Source organism: Melozone crissalis, unplaced genomic scaffold, assembly GCF_028551555.1.
Source record: "Melozone crissalis strain CALT ecotype California unplaced genomic scaffold, PUWL_Pcris_2 ptg000017l_1, whole genome shotgun sequence".
Taxonomy (NCBI): Eukaryota; Metazoa; Chordata; class Aves; order Passeriformes; family Passerellidae; genus Melozone; species Melozone crissalis.
The window spans coordinates 14,195,533-14,216,068 of NW_026535795.1; the positions used below are offsets into that span (position 1 = coordinate 14,195,533).

At 47.7% G+C, this 20,536-nt stretch overlaps 1 protein-coding gene across 1 annotated transcript in view; it reads right to left on the bottom strand.

The window, feature by feature from the left end:
- MMP24 (matrix metallopeptidase 24) overlaps positions 1 to 20,536 on the bottom strand; it is a 40,327-nt gene continuing 19,791 nt past the window's right edge. Inside the window, exons 5-9 of the mRNA XM_054274382.1 lie at positions 13,391 to 13,552; positions 5,306 to 5,520; positions 3,867 to 4,005; positions 2,700 to 2,966; positions 1 to 1,424 (exon numbers count right to left, since the gene is read on the bottom strand). Coding sequence (XP_054130357.1) covers positions 1,087 to 1,424; positions 2,700 to 2,966; positions 3,867 to 4,005; positions 5,306 to 5,520; positions 13,391 to 13,552 — 1,121 coding nt within the window. The 3' untranslated portion in view covers positions 1 to 1,086. The remainder of the gene's footprint in view (positions 1,425 to 2,699; positions 2,967 to 3,866; positions 4,006 to 5,305; positions 5,521 to 13,390; positions 13,553 to 20,536) is intronic.

A 20,536-nucleotide genomic window follows, 5' to 3' on the forward strand; every position in this document is an offset into this window, starting at 1 on the left:
TTTGAAACATCTACGGGGGTTGGATTTAGTTTTATAAACAGGCCTAATTCTTACCGAACCTTGATTATTTCACCAAAATATAATGACGACCTCACTCCAAACAAACATTTCCATTCTCCTGAAACCCAACATACAAATTCCACAATCTAGTTACACATGCCACGGAACAACAACTCATCTTTTCCCAGCGTCTGAACGGGCAGAGTGCAGTCTGTCTATACTCATTCCCCGTATTTTGGTAACCATTGGTTCCTCGGTTCTTGCTGGCGGGAGCTTAAACTAACTTACATAACATTTAAATATTTCTTTCATGAGTGGCTCCCAAAACAAAAACCATGATTGGTTTGGTTGTTTTTTAAGACCCAATTACTTTGTCTTCAGATTGTCCCAGTCTAGGGCTTGATGTTGCCAGGTGTCTGGTTTGGTGCTTCTTGAGCTTCTGCTCTGCACTCCGGTACCTCTTTGAGTGCTTGGTGGTTCCTCGTGCACTGTGCTGAGTGGCAGCATTGATCAGTTATGAATGTACAAAACATCTGACCAGCAGGTATTGGAAAATCGTATCCAGGTAGATCCCTGGATTTTTTAATAAACTAAGAAGATTTTTTAGAATGATTCAGCATCAGAATGTCTTCTGCTTATGACACTGAAATTGTTCTTGTTCATAGATTTCATGATCTTAATTAATTTATGAGAGAGCTATTAAAAAAATGGTTCTGTTCAGAGGTGGTTTAGCTACACTGGAGAATGCTGGGTTTAACAGGGAGCACTGGTGCAGGGAACTGAAGGAAGTTTCCCAGATCAGTTGAAACCTGTCTCAAAGACTCTGGTGCTGGCAGAGCGAGCCAGTGGATGGCACCGCGGCTGGCAGGTGACCAAAGCAGTACAAAGGAAAGAGGCTCCACACTGCAAGGCTGCCTGCCTGTATTTTTTCCAGTTTTCCTGCTTATTTCCATCCCAGGGTGTCCAAAACTTGTAGGTCACTGAAGTAGTTTTGTTTGGTAGGCTTTTCAATGCATTTTTTCCACTTTTTTGTGTGTGTCCATAGTCCTCATCAGCTCAATGAGTTGAAATGTGCAGCAGGCTGTGTCATACCCATTCCTGGACAGGTCTTTTGTAGTACACGACATTTTGCTGCACCTCTTTGTTTTTAAACTGGAAGATTGTGTATACCAGGACAAGGATACACAGAGACAGGATGCAGGGGATCACCACTGCGATGGCATTGACAGTGCTGGGCACGTCATTTATTGTCACCATGATGTCCACGTCGTCGTGCGGGAGGCGCCGGTCCTTGCTCCGCTCAACTTCCTTCTGGTTACAGCCCATCCAGTCCTTGAGGATCGACCTGGGGTAGCCTGGCTCCACACTCAGCCTCTGGTTATCGAACTTCCAGTACTCCTTCCCTTTGTAAAAGTAGGTGTAAACTAGGAGACAAAACAGAGAGTATTTCTCACTATTTCCCGTTGGTGAGCTGTGCTTGTGGGAGGACTTTAAGGGAGCCTGAAGACAGACACTAGCTAAGTCAATAAAACATATTTATCCAGAACATTCCCCAGCCATTGGAAAGTGAAGGTGGTTTTGGAGGTGGGATTTAAAGGAGAAGCTGTAACCCTGGCTATCATGTTCAACATTACCCATGGAACACCATTCCCCTTGGCCAAGACAAGCTGGGAATTAAAAAAGAAAACTCTACTATCTTTAAAGGAAGGGTTCTGCAGTGAGGTATTTTTTAACTAAGGTATCTGTAAGTATGTGCTTATCATTGCTAAGTGATTAACACTGTCTGCAGGGTGCCAGCATGTGCCTGGGTATGACAGTGTTTGGAAGAACACCCTGTTTCTGTTCATTCAGCCTGAGGGAGCAAATGCTGAGTAAGATTAATCCTTTTGCCCCAGAATCCCGAAGATTTGGCCTGTGTTAAGGAGCAGTGTTGTTCTGCTGCTAATACAAGGGTGATGCTTTATGCTACATGTTGTTTGAAGCACCTCCCTCTCCCGAGATGACCCATTTTCTAATGACTCTCAAGTTATTAGAAAATAAGAGAACAGGAGAAGGGAGCTGTGGTGAAAGTGTTGGTCTCCTGCACTGTTCCCCAGCTTAGCTGACTCTCACTGCCATCCCTCCAGCCTGGCCCAGCTCTACAGCCCTCCTCTCACACCACAGCTCCAAATTTGAACACAGCCTCAATGGCACAAACCCCTTCTGTTGGCTCTTTCCTTTGCTGGAGGAGGAAATCTTCAACTCAGAGAAAGAAATGTGTTGGAAGGAGCCTCTGGAGCTCCAAGCCCCTACTCAGAGCATAACTTCAAGGCTAACTACTGACAGCAGACAGGCTGGAGCCTTTAGCAGAGAGCCAGAGCTCACTACAGGTAGATTAGGAGGAAATATAAGTTCCAGCACCCCCAGAACCAGGGCCCAGGAAAAGTTGGGTAGGGTCTGTTGTGGCAGAAAAAAGTCCCATTCCCACAGAGCTGGATTGTCCCAATTGTGGTTTAGCAGCTGACGAGGTGTGTGGGTTGGGATGAGGGCCAGGAATAATCCCAGACTGCTGCTGCTCACAAAGCCCAGGTGACCCCAGGGCTTCTGAGACTTGATTCCTGGATCAGAAAATACTCAAAACACTCCACATCCAACCGCCCAGCTCCCAGCACAGACCAGCTCTTCCCGATCTAACAGGTGCAATGCCTGCAGACACATACAGCCTTCCTTGCTGATGAAAGCCCCCTGAGGAGCCTGAGGGATTCCTCTCCACACGGTGATGGGCTTGGGGTAGCCTGGGTCCGTTGCTCTCTTGTCCTCGTTGTACCTCCAGTACCTGTCCCCTTTGAAGAAGTAGGTTTTGCCCACGGGCTCCCAGCGCAGCGCGGTGTCGATGCCCTCGCGGGGCAGGCAGCTCCCCAGCTCCACCAGGCTGTGAGGGTAGCCCGGCTCTGCCGTCACCTCCTTAAAAACCCAGTACTTATCTCCTAAAGATGAGCGGGGACACAACAACAAACACATTGGCCTGTTAGGAGTCGGATCGATATGAACCTAAACCAACCAGTGGACTGCAGCATCTTGAGGGCTTCCAGGCTTAACTGCAATCTGTGAAAAGCTGCTCCTCCACTTCATTTTGAATCTGAAACCTCATTTCATCTGCTGCTTCTCAGCTCTTGTTTTGGGAGAGCTGCTGAACAGCCCCTTCCCATTTACCTTCTCATGGCCAGTCATGATTTCAGACTTGTCTCATCCCCTGTCTGCCATCCTTTGCTCAGGCTGAGCTGTTGATCAGCCCAAGCTTTTCAGACATTTCTGTTGCCTTTCCCTGAGCCTCCCAAGTTTTAGTACAGTTTAGAAAGGTGAGCTGCAGACACAAACCCAGAAGCCCAGGTTCTGTGGTTTTGTACCAGCCATGCTGTCCAGCCACTTTTCCTTGCTCACCATTTGCTCTCAAGTTACAGGATCCTGTTCAGGCACTGCCACCATACAAAGAGCTATAGTGGGCCCCAGCACAAGGTTGGTAATTTTGTCTCTTTAGGAGACAATTGTCCAGAAATGAGGTTTGGGAGTGCCCTGCACCTGGAGAGGGCTCAATGCCCTGGCAAAAGGTGTTCAAGGAGATAAGCAGGGCACTGGCACTCGCTGGGAAATAGGAGCTGTTTCTTGTCACATGAAAGCCAACTTCCCCTAATTGATATTAACTCTATACAGAGATGGTCCTGGCAAGGCCAGCCCACACTGAACTGTATTTTAAGGATCAGTGGCTGCTTGAAGTGCCCCCTCGGAGAAGGGCAAGGGTGCAGCGTACCCGTTTTCCACATTTTCATGCCACAGAAGCAGTCTGAGCTGAGGCAGGAGTGTCTGGCTCGTGCTGAGCTGTACTGTACCTTTGAAGAAAACGAATTTGCCATCAGAGCGCTCATAGGCAGCGTCGATCTTGGCAGGGAGGCCCTTCCAGAACTGCTCAATCTGCATGGGGTACCCCTCCTGCACGCGGTTGTTGCGCAGACGCCAGAACCAGCGATCCTGAGGAAACCAGAAGCCTCTTGAGACTGAGCACTCTTGTCTTGCAGTCAGACCTGGCTGGGTCCAGCATCCAGCTCTGCTAATCCTTGCCCAGGCCCCACAACCATTACGGACACAAGTCCTGCTTCAGGTGACAGCTCCAACCCAGCCCAACACTGTCTCCAGTGTGGGAGGTGCTGTGGGGGGAAGATGGCAGCACAAAGGGGGAGATGTTGATTGATGGGGCTGTGGAAAAGGGTGGAAAGAAGGAGAGGGGAAAGGAGCAGGGGGAAGTGAGTCCACAGCTGTAAGCATTGTGACCTCTCCATGTCTTGTCACTGAGGTGTCATGCTTGTCCTGGTTCAGCTGAAGCTCCTGGAGCCCAGGAGAGCCAGACAGCCTGAACATCACCTGGTGACTGTGTGAAACACACAAGATTTAAAGGCACAAAGGAGGTATGAAATATCCCTTTAGATATTCTATCATTGCTTAAAGCTGCAGGGGATGCTCAGCGAAGAGCATGAGCAGGACAGAACCTTTGACACTTCTCCAAGATACCATCCCAACCTTCAACTAGTTTCATTTCAGGAATCTTCTGCAACTGATGTGGTTTGTCCATCTAATAACCTTCAATATGTCCCTTTCCACACTTCACACCCATTGGGCAGAGATAAAACTGCTGGTATTTTGGGAATGGGATCATGGATGTCCATATTCCATTGATACTCTAATGGGTTATTGAGCAAGGGCTGTGGTGTACAAGAAAGGTTGACTCCAACTCCCCAGGTAGGCTGAGTGCTCCCAGAGCCCCAGTTCCATGCATGTCACCTCTGAGACAATGAGGCTGCTCCCAGAGAAGCTGTGGCTGCCCCATCCCTGAAAGTGTTTCAGGCCAGCTTGGACAGGGCATGGTGGACAGTGGAAGGTGTCCCTGTCCATGGCAGGGGGTGGGACAAGGTGATCTTTAATGTCCCTCCCAACACAACCCACTCTAATGGTTACCCATGGTACTGGTATTGCTCCCTGGCTTTACAGGGGGCTCCTGTCAGGCTTGGTGGCATCTGAATTCTCTGCCAATGCACCCCATTCACATTTTGGAGCACAGGATGCCTGGGCATTCTGTAAATCCCATCAGGCATTGTTTCCAAATATTACAGAACCAATCTGTTCACACTTCCTTCCAATATTTCTCAGTCATCACCCTCAGAGGAACAGAGCTATTTTCACAGACATTTCAAATCTCACTACCAAATACTTCTATTAACCTTTTCCAGCAATTAAATGAAGGGAAGACTCATGGGTAAGTGGGAATTCTCAGTACCTTGAAAACAAACATTTCTCCTCTAAAGAGAGCCACAGTGTTAAAGTTGCCATCACAGATGTTTGGTTTGGAGCCAGGGAGGGCTGGCCTATCACCCAGGGGAGGGCTGGCGGGTCGTGGCTGCCTCTCGTGCTTTCTCTCTGAAGTGGAGTGAATTCTGCGAACAGGAAGAGTTGGTAAAGGCCTGGTTGGCTCCAGGGGCTCTATAGGAGGACCTAGAAGTGAAAAGGAATATATTTAGCAAAGTAGACAAGGTTGTTTTTTCTGTAAGCTTTAAAAGGCTCCAGGCTGGATGGACAGCACTGCCAGGGTACTCCGGATGCAGAGCTCATTCCCTAGAAATGGGGAGCAGAACAAGATGCATCCACATGTGAAAACTGCCCCAAAACAGACAAGTGATAAGAACTGAAGAACAGCCAGAATGTTTTTGCAGGTCTTCCCAGGGAGGCTGGAGCTAAAAGGAAGAAAGAGCCACACCAGTCACGTTCCCAACTGAAATGAAAGGTGGTAACCCTTGAATAGAACTGTTTAGTAGACCATAAAAAAAGGCAACAAAAAACCCTAGAAACCAAAGCAAAACTAGAAAAAAAAAAAAGAGGCTGTGAAAACCAATGCTACATTGTAAGGAGAACTGCAGGGAGCTTTTCATTACACAGCAGTGACCAACCTGCGCTGTCCCTGGTGAGCAGCTGTGACAAGGGACCTCATCCCACCCAGCTGACAACCTCCCAGCACAGCTCTGCCTTTCCATCCTTCCCAAACTCAGCTCTGGGATCTGACAGGGCCAGAGAAATAAAAATACAAGTGAGCTAGACTGGAGCAGAGGTCTTAAACAGCCACTTGCCATAGGATATTTTCATTAACTGTTAGCGGTAAATCTGGACCAAATCTCACTCAGAGAGTCACATGTCCTGTTGCTTCTCAAAGAAGGCCATGAGTTAAGATGGCAATAATCAGAAGGCCACTAGAGCAAGGGATTTTAGTGAGCTTGAGATGTGAAGATGGTTTATTTGCAGGGATCATGGTTTCAATTTCATTCTGAGCCTGTAGGACAAAGCCCCACCGTGGGGGCTGCTGTCATGGGTGCTGTTTCAGTGTCACACACTGGGGCCAAGGAGCTGCACCCCAGCTGGAGGTGAACACTTGCTCTGGACAAGGCTCATCCTCACAGCCTGGAAGAGTCACAGCACCTGCAACCCAGGGCACCAATGTAAAGGTTTTAATCAGCCCTAAAATGCCACTGAAGAACTGGCATCGCAGAAGCAGTTGTGCACACCGTGGTCAGGATGATGCCAAGCAGCAAAGATTCAGATGAACCAGGGATTTGCTTTAAGGAAAACATTTTCTAGACCAGTGGAGAGATCTCAAGTCAAGCCCAACAAGGGCAGCTGGCCCTGTGTGTACTCAATGCTGGCCATGGCCAAACCAGCCCTGGCAAGGCTTCCCACACATGCTGCAGGGGGTCTGAAACCTGCTTGGATGCAGACTTTGCCATTTCACTTCAAATATTCCTCTTACTGTCCTTCTCTGCTAGCCACGGATGTTTCCTTGCTACCTTGCACTCATTTTTGTTTTTATAACCTAGGCCTTCTAATTCATTCTGATTGAAGATTTGTCTCTCTAGACTGCATTTTCATTTTCATCTGCTGCCTCCACTTAGTCCCTGAGTGCGGCTTAGGGTGGGAGGTGATCCCTCAGCTGTGCACATGTGAAGAGTAGAGGAGTGCACTGAAAACATGGAAATCCTCAGGTACAAGTGCCACTCAGGCAGAATTTGGTGCACAGCTATGGGGATGGGAAGCAGAAGCACAGCCTGTCCTTTGGCAGAGACAGTGCTCCCTCATATGGGAGGCACTGCAGAGTCCAACCTGGCACAAAAGCAGAATAAGCAGACCCCATCCATTGGGAAAGGCCACTGGTCATTCCTATTTCCAGACTCCATCACAGTAACAGCTCAAGGCAGGATGGAACAGGTTCACCTGAGTGTGTGAGCAAAAAGTCACTTAAGATGTGCTGGCACTATGGTAATTAATGCAGAGACTGATCACATCCACCAGCCTGAGCAGGCAGCAGAGCACACAAACCACATCCTCTGCCACTACACTTCTGAGCAGCTTCAAAGAATCAGACGGAGGAAAAGTATCTAATTAGAAAAATCTAAGTGAGAGAGGTTATTGCATGGGAGTGCAAATGGGCCTGAAAAGAGTCACCTAGTTATCATGTGTGATCCCAGCAGCAGAGCCAAGTCCATGCCTGGGACTGATCCTGCAGCCACTTCCCCACGGGAAGCAGGTAAGAAATCTCCTGGAGCTGGAAATCTCCATTCTGGAGGGAAGCAGCTTGCTGGGACTCTATGGACACTGTGTGGAGAAGAAGAGTTTCTTCCTCTCTATCAGAAGCAAGGCAAAGGATGTCAGAAAGCTTTTGGGTCACAGCAGATCACCTTTAAAATGTGACTTCCACCACTGGCACTTAGCCTCCTCCCTTCATGCTTCCTCTGTCGCAGCCCATCTGAATACCAAGGTGACCTGTGAAGATAACACAGAGAGAGGAGGCATTTAGGAGCCACTGTGTCGATAGTTGAGGACAAAATATAATTGTACTGTCCTCCTGGCTATTGACAGAGTGTTCCCTCAGCTGCACAGCACCTGCCTGGCTCAGCCAGTCCCAGCCAGCAGCTCCCCACGCCTGCCAGCACAGAGGAGGCTTTGGGTCAGCTCAGGGGACAGAACCACTTGCAAACAAAGGCCTGTCCTTCTCTTCTTATCTTCACTCTGAGGAGAAAACTCTCCTCCAAACTACTGTTATGGTTTGAATAACTCAAGGGAGGTTCTGATTTGAAAAAGCTGAGCTGCCAGTGTGTTTGTGCAGCTGTCCAGGGACACAGGCAAGGCTCCTCAGCCTATGATCCAAGGGAGCCAGGGAGAGCAAGAGAAACCACCTGGAGCTGCTCTGCAGGCTCCAGGGCAGTGCAGAGAGGCCCCTGCTCACACCACATGATGTAGCTGCCAACAAGCTGCCTCAGGGGCCAGAGATTGTCCACAGAACTCCAAGTGCAGGAAGGGCTCCTCGTCCCTTGACACACCCACCCACAGAGCACTTTGCACCTCTGGGTTCAGCCTTCAGGGCTGAAGTGAGCTAAGATGTCCCAGTTAGCCTGGGACCATGCCACAGTGCAGAACAGGCCACAGCACCCACAGAACAAGGGGGGAACAGTCAAGGCCCCCATGATCATCACTGGGTGGCAGGAAGGGTTTCTCAAGCCCTTCTCACACAGACATTCTCCTCTGGATGACAGCTGCCACCCAGGTGACAGAGCATTCACCTGGGAGACAAGTGAATGCTCTGTCCAGAGCAGAGTCCAGAGCAGACATTCTTGCTCTGAGCCAAAGGAATGCTTTCCTGGGCTCTGGATTCCCCCTGCACTTGGGTGCCAGAAAACTGGGTCAGAAACTCCCAGGCTTAGGCAGGCAAATGATGAGAGGTTAGGGCTCTGCAAGATGCTCCAGTTTCCTTCTGGAAAAGCTTTCAGAAGCCTGACATCTGCTCCACAGAAAAACAGAACATTTTTCTATACTCAGAAGAATCTGTAGGATGAGAAAAGTATTTTCTGCCCAGCCATAACACACACCAGTGTTTTTTCCACCAGCTGAGAAACCTCCCAGGCGAGATGGGCTCCCTCTCAGCCTCCCCCCTGGCAGAGTCATCCAGGTGAGCCCAAGGACAGCACCAGGAGCCAGGCAGCTGCTCCCTGTGTTTCAGAGGAGTGGGAATGAAGATCTGGCATTTGGCAGGTGAGGGAGGCTCTGTCTGGTGTTTCCTGCTGGGTCCAACAGAGTCTGTGGACAGGAGGAAAAGTGCAAATGAAGTGATGCAGCATAGAGAGGGTGTCTGGTATCTTTACAATGTGCCAGAGATGTGGCACCAGGGCACATCCCTCCAGATTCCTGATTGCCAAGCATTTTCCTTCTTCTCTCCTCCTGGGAGCACAGGACCACGGGGCACGGATCCACAAGTCCCAAATCCTGCAGTTTCTACAGATGAGGTCTTGGATGTTACTCTGTTACCTCCCCATGTCCAAGAGGACATTTCCAGAGAACATTTCCAGGTCCCACATGACAGCAAAGCTTGCTCTGATGGTCCCACTCACAGCGCAGTGTCACCATATGGAAATTCTCCACCAGGTCTTTCTGCTGTTCCCTCACAAGCCATCTCACACAGGGGTGCAGCTCACAAGTGCCCTGGGATGGCCACAAGCGTCTGCAGGTTACAAGAATCTCCATGGCTGCCACTGGAAAAGGGGAAGTGATGGAAGGGCTGCACTGAGGGGGTGAGGCCGTCAGAAGGCCCTGGTTGCTTATGGACACTGTGCCCTGCTGATCCTGCATGTCAGAGCTGGTTCTGTCCAGCTCCTCAGGCAGGGCCTGCAGTGGTTTCATGTCCCCTCTGGACCTCAGCCCTCAGCATGTGCCATGAGTGGGATCTCTTCTCCTGAAGATGTGTGAGGCTGGGAGTTCCTCAGTGAGGTTTGGGATGTCCCAGATCTTTGAGGCTGTCTCCAGGGTTAATGGCCAGGTGTACCTTTGAGTGATTAGGAGACGTCCCCTTTGAGACCTCAGGCTCTGACAGGCCTGGAAGGCTGGCCTGGCCAACCAGCCCTGTTCATATCATGAGCTTTCCCTGGACCTCAGGCCAGGTCCTCAGACAGGGCCACAGGAGCCACTGCCATGGGAGGCTCCCTCATCACCCCCTGCAGACCAGTACAGAGAGCAGCATGTGAAAATCATGGAATCACAAGATCATTCAGGCTGAAAAGCCCTCTGAGGTGATCGAGTCCAACCCTTAACCCAGCACTGCCAAGCTCACCACCAAACCGTGTCACCAAGTGCCACATCCACACATTTTCTGAATGGGATGTGGCTCCACCACTGCCCTGGGCAGCTGTTCCCATGCCTGACCACCCTCCTAGTGAATAAATTCTCCCTAATACCCAGCCTGAAACTGCCCTGACACGACTGGAGGCTGTTTCCTTTTGTCCTGCCAGTTGTCACCTCCTGCCAGGACAGGGCTGCAGAGGGACCAGCTCAGGCCCTGTGACACAGCCACAGCTCTGCCCTCTCCATCTGCAGCCCCAGCTCCAGCAAAGGAAAGGCAGCTCAGCAGGACATCCAGGGGACCTCTAAACTGGTGTCACTTCCAGTTTAATTCCCTCCTGGGCATGTCGTCTGTGACAAAGGCACATAAATACAGAGGGGGAAACCCTTCTGAAAAACACACACAAAGTAGAGCCCTGCTATTTCCTTGTTTTGCCAAGCAATGTGCTGCAGGAAGGAGCTCTCAGGAGATGGGAATGTTGCCGACTGGTGTCACAGCTCTGTCACACAGGGAGCTGCTGGCCTTGCTCTCAGCAGCTCAAAATGGAATTATCATTTTAAACATTGACCTTATACTGATCAGCATGAAGCACAAACAAGAGTTCACATCACCCACTGTCTCTGAGGGTGAGTTTTGAAATAAATTCAGCAGAAAATAAATTAAAAGTTCAACAAGGCATTATATGACAGATCTGGACATGTTTCTTTTCTAATGGATAAACATGGCCATAATATAAACCACATTTGAAATGCATCATTCTCAAAAGGCAACAAAATGGACTTCAGCTTTAGTAGAGCCTCTGTTCCTCATTCTAGCAACTTCAGTGGAATTAAAAATTGGAAGTTTTGATTATAAATATTTTTAAAAAGGACCCTACAGGCAAGACAGTGGCTCTGTGTCTGACTTTGCAGAGTAGGTAACTAAATAATACATCTTGAGCACATGCTGCTGTGTTAGAGAATGTCAAAGCAGCAGGAAAGCAGGAGATTTTGGTTTTTGGAGAGGTTCTCTGGTAGATGGGCTTTTGGTATTCCCAAGGCATAACAAAGCAGAATGGCACTGTGGAAATAAAATACATTAGTTGAATGTTCCTGCTAAAGCTACAAAAAGGATATTTCAGCAGGCCCTTCTCAGTTTTGAGATCAGATGAAGGGTTCTATTCTTTCACCATTAGTTCCAGGGAGAAACATCACATTTTCCATAATTTCTTTGTGAAGCATAACATAAAACCTAATTTTAAATTCAACTTTGATGTTTGGACAGTAACTCTGTACCAAGGGCTGAAATCTCTCCCTGGGGAAGGAAAGCTCCTGTTGCAGAAGCTGCTCCTTCTTCTCCCCACACAATGAGTTATCTCTACAACCCCCAACACCACCCCAGCCCATCCCAGCTCCAGGGCCTGAGAGCCCCATTCTGGGGAGTGCTGGTCCCAGCTCAGCCCCTGCTGGTCTTGGTTTGAATCCCAAAAGTGAAGCAGGAAGGCTGTCAGTTCCTCATCTGCTCCCCTTCCAAAAACGTGTCTGAAAACAGAGAAACCAGTCATTTTTTCTTGATTGTACTTCCACTGTCTGCAATAAATTGCAAGTTTTTTTCTTTCTGATTAATCAAAGTTCACAGGAACTAAATCAACATTTCAAAATAGAAACAGCATAATGGCATTTTGGCAGCTTTCAAAAATTAACGCTTAGATCTATTACTTAATGAAAGTTTAACACTGACTACCCCAGCACTTTATTTCAAAACCCTCCAGAGTTTCTGCTATCCTGAGCACCAGAACATGTAACTGTGTTTAACTGTGTTAAAGTATTCATAATTAAACAATACACAGGACAATTAACATGCAACTTCACCTGGTAATGATCAGTAAGAAGATGCAGCAGTGAGATGAGATGAGATGAGATGAGATGAGATGAGATGAGATGAGATGAGATAGTTATCCTGGGTGTATTTTAAGCCATCTTATTTTAGATGTTGGACCTTACTTGGATATGTGCCTCACACTGAGGCTGGACTGCTCTCTACAAATGCCTGGTTTTCCCCACTGCCCTCACAAGTCAGAAAAATTAGCCCAGAAAAAGACTTTTCCAGGCATCTGCATTTAAACAATGAATCTCAATCCAGTCACAAAAAACAAACATCAAATCTGACTCAAACAGCTGACATGTAATTTAGATGTCCAAAGTCTTGCTACGCTGCTTTAAAGTCTCACAGGTCTTGGCACACATTTTATTAGCAGCAATTTCAAATTCACTGGCAGACCATGGATGGAAACATTGAGTGCCAGGCCTGCCACCAAGCTCTGCAGCAAGCCCTGAGAAACACCAGCCTTCCCAGTGACCACCACCTCACAAGTATTTTTTTCACCTTTAATTCACACCATGTCTGCCTGCTGCTTCTGGGAGCTGATGTTTGACTCCAGCTGCACAGTTACACAGCACAACTGCTCTGGGCTGCATTTATTAGGTAACCTCTCTGTCAAACTTGTACTATCCATAAAGAATGAAATCGGGGATGTTTGATGAAACCTATTTATCACAGGTTGCCACAGACTGTGGCCACCAGTTTCAGTGTCCCCTTGTGTTCCTAAAACCTGGATTTCTCTTTGCTCTCAGAGTCTCCTTCAGCCAATAATTCTTTGAATTCCTGTCCTCACACCCTGGTATCCATGATCCAATCACATGGCATCACATCACAGGCAGCCTCTAGGCTTTCTCCCATAATCTCTCTGCTCCTTTTCTATTTCCCTTGAGCCCAATATCTTTGTGGCACATGCTGTACAACATGTTCAGCTGGAGACTGAAACAAGCAAAGTGTTCCCTAAGCAGATCCAAACTTTCTTTCCCTTACCTTATAAATAATGAGAAAAAAAGAAGAGCAAAAATACTTTTTACCTTTCCTTGATGTTCCAGGCTCTTTGCATTCTTTTCCTTTACTTGCACTGGTTGTTCCTAATGGACAAACCTTGGATACAGCAAACCCTCTGCAGCAGGGGGGCACAGTGAGGGAGGGAGCAGCAGGGGGATGACACAGCTTTGGTTATCCTGACCTGTGCAGTCATCTGGCACTTAGTCCTTTAGCAGGGCTTTAAGCAGTTCCCCTCTCAGCTCTGGCAGGAAATGCAGCCCCCATCTGCAGCACGCAGGGGTGAGTTGTAAAACACTCCCTAGGCTCAGGGCTGGTGTAAGGAAAGAAGTAGGTAGGGTTGCTCACCGTAGATTTTCTGAATCCCTTGGAGGTCGTCCTGGGGCAGTTTGAAGTTGTGTGTCTCCATGTACTGGTAGAAAGGAGCCATGATAGCGCTGGGATCGTTGGAGTGCTCCAGCCCCAGCGCGTGCCCCAGCTCGTGGACAGCAACCAGGAAAAGATCGTTCCCTGTGGGGGGAAGGCACAGCCCGGTCAGCACACACAGCCAACCCTCAGCCCATTCCAAGCCCCTCTTGCCCATAAAGCCAAAGCAAATGCTTTGCTCTCCTACTGCACAGCAGGTCACAGTGGCAGGGTCAGCTCCTGGAGATGGGTTTAGTCCCAAAAGTCTGCACAGCCTTTAGCCATTGTCAAAGAATGGGCCAGACGCTGCCAGCTCCAGAGCAGGTAAAACAGGCAGTGCCTGGAGTGAAGGGATACTGACTGTAGACTCCTTTGCAGAGAGATTACAGAAAATGGCCAACAAAATGGTCACTGACACCACTGGCTCCTTATCAGAGTGCTGCCAGGAGAGGTGAGATGTGCTCTCACCTCTTAGACAGTCTGCTAATCAGTGGCGGGGTGAGTGCCTTGTGCCCCTGCTGGGTCCTCTGGTGCCATTCTCTGATCAGCTCTGGACCAACAAATGGCAGGGGAGGTCTGCAGGCACCTGGCAAGGCAGGAGGAAGAACAGAGAAGAGCAGGGTAACATTCACTGTCCCACATGGGCAGCCCCATCTCCTCCAGCAAGGGCTTTCACTCTGCTGGACCCCTGGCACTGCCACGTGTGCAGGAGCTGAGCACAGGCAGCTCCATCCTGCCCCATTCCCACACAGGGAGAAGGCTGGGCTGGATCCCAGTGGCAGAAGACAGAAGGAAGAAGGAGGAGAGAAGGGCCAGGACTCCTCCTGGCAGGAGGCAGGAGGGCTGAGGAGCCCTGTGTGGGGCAAAGCTGGGAGCAGCGCCACGTGGGGGTACCTTCAACTCTACAGGCACACATTCCTCTTCAGCCCCACGGGCCTGGACCCTCATCCCTTTGATCCAGAGCGGTCCCTGGGTGTCCTGCTCCATAAGGGCACTGGGAAGTGGCCCAGCAGTGCTATGCAGGGATGAAGACACAGCCAACAAGGACGGATGTAAGGGTCTTCTCACGGCAGTAAAATGTCTGAGCCCTCAATTCTGCCTGAATTTGGGCTCCTCTGGTTTTGGGTTTTTATGGCAAGGCAGAAACCAAGAGCATTTGCAACTAGTTGTCAGTGTCTCCAAAGAGCTTCCTCACGCCTCCAGCTGAACAAAGCTCAGTTCTGCGCTGAGCTCTACCTGAGACAGGAGTTGCAACAGTGACTCATACAGAGCCATCCCCACTTTTCAAACAGTTACTGCTTCACTGTTACCCATAAAAACATGACAAAGCAGTTTCAGGGGTCTGTGAGCCTCCTCAGCAGGGAGCTTTGCCAGCAGAAGATACCTGAAGTCAGTACCAAGCAGTGCTCCCCAGCCACACATAACACACCAAAATGGTTAAATGCTCTAAACATTTCAGTTGGATGGTCAAAGCATCTGAATATGCAAGACGCGTTAAAATACACAAATGCATTTCAAATAAATTTTCAAATACAATTGTCCAAAAACATATAAAGCCTAAAATTTAGCCACATATTTATGGAAAATTTTAGAATTTCTGTACTTGGGAAATTCAAATAAGTACCTACTTAGTAATTTTTTCTCATCTGTTGCTGAAAATTCTGGTGTGTGCAGAACACGTTAATACAATGTCCAACAGCACAATATAAAATCCATGAAGTAGTTTTATGGTAAAGGTTGGAGGACTGATCATTCCTCACAGGTTTTCAAAAACACTCAAGCTTCGAAGATGCACCCAGATTCCAAATGGGATTCAGAGAATCAATGTCCTTTTGCAAAACTGAATGGACTTAGTCTCCTGTATCAGCTAAATGCCAATGAAAGCATAATTTTCACTGCTGCCACAACTATTCACATGTGGAAGCCCACAGCAAAGGTCACTCAGTACAGAGCTGACCTCATGAGACTGCTCAGCACAGGCTCACAGGCTGTGCCCGTGCTCAGGGACATCTTCCCTCACCTTCCCTTGGAGGCATTTCCCTCCTTGCTGAAGTACCTGCAGTATTGGTGCTGCAGCAGATCTAGAACCTGTCTCTGTGTAAGTCTATATATAAACTTATGGAAGTGACTTGCCTCTGTGTGCTAATCCTTCACTAAGAGCACAAGATCAAACACTACCTTAAGTTAAATTACTTTAAAATAGCTTTCAATCATTTGTTTCTGCCCAAAGTAAATGCCAGCCCACTCTACAGGTGGAAAATAAGCCCTACAGACTTACAGGATGGTTGAGGCTGGAAGGCACCTCTGGAGATTGTCTGGTCCAATGCCCAGCTCAAGCAAGCTCAGGTGAAGCCAATTGTCCGGTCAGGTTTGAGTGTCAAGTTTCTCATACTGGGGTGCACAGGGCACTCCGGGTGTGCCAGTGGAAAGGAAGGATCATCTCCTTGCTCATGACTCATGTTCCACCTGCTGCCAACCAGGAGCCCCGGGTCCTTCTCTGCAAAGCTGCTTCCAGGCCCTGGGCCACCAGCAGTCCAAGGGCAGGGCTGTGCACTCCTCACCTTCCCATGGCTCCTGTCAGGCTGCTCCTCCATCCTCTCGAGGTCTCTGAACCACAGCATCACTGGGCAGTGTTATCAAACACTCCTCCAAAGTTCCTGTCATCTTCTGTGGCATTTTCTGGGGTCCTCCGTAGCAGGAAGGAAATGATGAATGACTGCATGTTCTTAGAAGGTTAATTTATCATTTTATGATATTATATTAAAGAATGCTATACTAAACTATGCTAAAGAATAGAGAAAGGATTCTTACAGAAGGCTTAACAAGATACTAATGAAAACCCCATGACTCTCCAGAGTCCCAACACAGCTGGACCATGATTGGTCAGTAAGTCAAAACAATTCACATGTAGGATAAACAATATCTAAACCACATTCCAAAGCAGCAAACACAGGAGAAGCAAATGAGATAAAATTGTTTTCCTTTTTCTCTGAGGCTCCTCAGCTTCCCAGGAGAAGAAATCCCGGCGAACGGATTTTTCAGAAAATATGACAGTGACAATCTTCAAACTCACTGAATGTGCACTCTGCTGCATCACTGATGTCATTTCATCAAGGTATTAGTCAGCACTGATCTCATGCAGCTCCTGTGACACAAATCCTGAACTTGTCCATCTCGTGGTTACCACAGCCCAGGATGCAACTGATCTTCACACTACCCACACTTCTTCAGCTGTCAGGTCCAGCAGATCATTGTTTGTTCTTTGATCACCAGTGAGATAACCAGTAAGAGTTCTGCGATGATCAGCAAGATGAAGGCTCATTCCTGAAGAAGTACCTCAACCACCACGGTGGTCAGGCCAGCTCTTCCCCTATGGAACAGATACACACCTTTTCCCAGCTATGCTTAGGAAATATTCCTGGAAAAGCAGCTGTGGAAAACAGCTGCTGCTGTCCAGTTTTAAACCACCATTCTGGCTGACAGTTGTGTGTGAGGATGTCACAGAGCACAGAAAATGTTGGCTGGGAAGCTTTGTTGCAACTAGAGATAAGAAACTCCAAGAAATGAAGTGTTCCAGTTTCAGCACAGCCACAGCAGGCAGGTCAGCAGTGGAGTGGAAAAGTTCTCCTCCTCCATGGCCAGGATACCACCTGAACCAAAGCAGGGATAAACCCTGGGCAATGGCTGGAGCAGAGGAAGTAGAGCTCAAGAGAATTCCTAGGAAGTGAACTGATCTCCACAGAAAGCAGGACAAGAAGCTCCCCTTAGTTCTCTCCAAGTGCCCTGATTCTCACTGCTGTGGTTGCTTCTCATCTACCTTTGCTGAAAGGCAGCCGTGGCAGAAGCACACACAGCTCCCTCTCCTTCTGCTCCCTGCCCTGGCCAAAAATCTCTCACCTCTGTTTAATCCCTGCATATTTCTATTCTGGCCTCCTCCCAGACACATCTGTTGATCTTTTCCTTCCAGCATGCCCCTGTTATCTCCTTTCTCCATCCTGCTGCACACTCTAAGGGGGTCCCAGGTCTGAAATTACCATATCATTCTCAGAGAACAAGTGAAACAGCATTTCATGGGAGGAGGAGATGGGAGAGAGAAGCCTTAAGACCATTTCAGAAGCCCAGAGTTCTCAAAAATCCAGCTCTGGATTCATCATCCTGTTTTCTCTTGAAGGGTTACTCAATCAATAACATTGTTAAGCAACAAATTCCCTTTAATTTGCTAACAGTAGCAAATTCCATAGCATGGAAGAGAACACATTGTTCCTTTCGAAGGGGTAGGCTAGGATTTGCTCTGAAAAGAAAATACTGAGGTATAAAACCACCAGTGTAGTTCTCTCCTTCCACAGAACTCAGCCTGGGGCTCTGAGGGCTCTCTGTGTTCTCACCCACTGCTGAGCTGGACGAGTCTGGAAAGGAGCTTGTACCTCCCACATTGTTTCTGTTGGTTCTTGAATGTACAAGAAGGTCTCTGACCTCCCAGTTCTCCACATTTCTTATCCAAAAGCATTCCCCATAGTGTCCAACCTCTTGGAGAAAGATTCAGATGGATGTTAGGCTAGCATCAGCCTAGCTTGATGCTTTGCCATGGAAACATGGTCAAGCAATGGGATACAGCTCCTTAATTTCCTGCTCAACCCACTTAAGTAACAAGAAAAACTTGCACTCAGAGTATCTCAGGACCTGGGTAAAACAGTAGGGTTAGGAAGGATCTGTACTTGGAGGAAACAGTCCCTAGAGGAATACAACAACTTTTGCTCATTTGCACCATCTGCACAAAACAAACAGGTCTGGTCAGAGACCTGCCTGAGCTTCCCCTTCCCAGCTCTCAGGAGGCAGCCAAAAGTCCACCAGGGAGCACCAGAAGAGGATGACGCTGCAAAATTGGAGGGGTAAGTTGGCTCATTGAATGAAACAGTTTGACCTGCTACACCAAACACAAAGAAACACAGCTGATTTAGTTTTGAAGTTGCTGATGTGTTTTCCTTACCAGCACGTTATCACCACAGAAAATGACAACTGAGGACACACCTATAGCACTATAAAAGCATCCTGGGATGACACACAGGTGAATACACTGCTTACCTTACATCCAGCTCAATGGCTCTATACAACTTGAAACATAGGTTTAAGTTTAATTTTTTTAATTAAAAACAATCTGTCAGCACACAGCAGCAGGTCACAGACTCCATCAGGGCAGTGCTATCAGCCACTGCCATCAGTGTTTATCCCTCAGCTGTGCATGTGGGTAGGCTCTGGAGAGCACACTGCACTGGGGACTGTAAATCCAGGACACAGCTTCTAAGACAACAGAAGTATCAACAATATTGCATTATCTGATTAACAGCAGAAAAGAGACTAAATCTCTGCTCTTTGTCATGTTAGTTTTATACTTTATGAACTGTATCACTCTGCCAACAAATCTACATATTGCAGTGTACTCAGACACAAAAAGACATATGAGGGTAATATTTTGAAATTTTATTAAAGTAAGAATGATACTTAAGAAGTCAGAGGATTGATTGTGTGTGACAATAGCATGCCTCAGGTAATTACAGAAGAGATGGTGTGAACTAAACATGCTTATGTTCCTTCTACCCCAACAGCCACGCAGAGACAACTGTTTCCCAAGCACAACTTAAGAAGCTTTAGGGCTACTCTAAGCTGTGCCTTGGTTCTTGCATCTTCAGACCTGGCAGGTCTGACCTGTCCAAGAGAAGAAGATGTGATTTGTCTGTGCTCCTCCATTCACCTCCACGACACTCTCTGTTCAAGGAAAGCTTTCCAATCTTCTGAAGACCCTGAAGAAGGGGTGATACTGCTCTGTGGAATCCTGTGGAAAACAGCTTTTCTATCTAGAAAGGAAGAAAATACATGTTAAAATGAAATACAGGTGTTCCTCTGTTCATAAGCAATTACTGTTATGTGTTGCTTCTTAAGGAATAACTGAAAACTCTGAAAAGTGTCTGAACAGGTTCCCTGCAGAAAGGAGGAATGATCTGCAGTTTTAACAGCAATTGCACCACAGCCATATTAAACTGATCCCCACGAGAACAAGGGACTGCAGAAGGACAAGAACCACATCACGTTACCAACGTGAAAGGTAATTTGCCTTTACTGCCCAAAGGCAGTGTGCAAATCAGGGCTGGTAGCTGTGCTATACACCTTACTAATGGTGCAAAGCTGTGCTTTATTTGACATGCACAGAGGGGACTATGAGCACAACCTCCTGTAGAAACTCAAGAGGAAAAATACAAACTAATGGTCTGGAATGGTGAGACCAAAACTGACAGAGGGGGCAGCCAGAGGGAGGGGCAGTTGTGCCATTTCTGCTGCTCAGCAGCCTGACAGTCAGTGGAGCAAGTGTGTTCTGCTGAAAAATTAAACCCATCTTTCACAAATGTAGGTTGTAGTTCCATAAACAATTCAATATCAAAGAATTACTAATCCCAAAATGAAAATTCCTATTTGCCTATACCAGCAGAGAATTTGGTAGAACAGACGGTAAAGCAGTAAAGAAAAAAAAATCATAGAAACACAAAAAAATGTAGGTATGACCTTCATTCCATCAGTCTTGAAAATGAGCTATTGTTTGTATTTTAAAAGTATTTAAACAGCAGAGTCTACTGACAGAATTCAGTTCTGAGCCAGCTGTGGAAACACTGGAAGGTAACTAAAAAACCCCAGGCCTTGGCACAGGCAGTGTCGACAATCCAGTCTGTGACATTTGGAATCCTTTTTTGCCCATCAGGTTGAAATGATATTTAATTCCTGATGCTGGCAACAGAGCAAGTGTTGCTCTGGAGGCTCTAAGAGCAGCTCTGTGCCACAGCCAGGGTGTTCTCTGGAGCAGGAGACTTTCTGTCTTTGTCCTCCCCCAACACAGACGCTCCTGATGGGGCTGTGAGGCTGAGTAGGACTGAGACACAAGAGAGCTGGGATGGAAGAGATCTCCCCCTCAGAGTGATATTCTGGTGGATTTGGGTAGAGAAGGCAATACTAGTCAAACTGTTTTCACACTGTGAGCTCTCCTTCAGAAACAGCAAAGAAAAAAGTAATTTAAGCGCCTCCCAAGTTTGCTGCTTGTGTGTG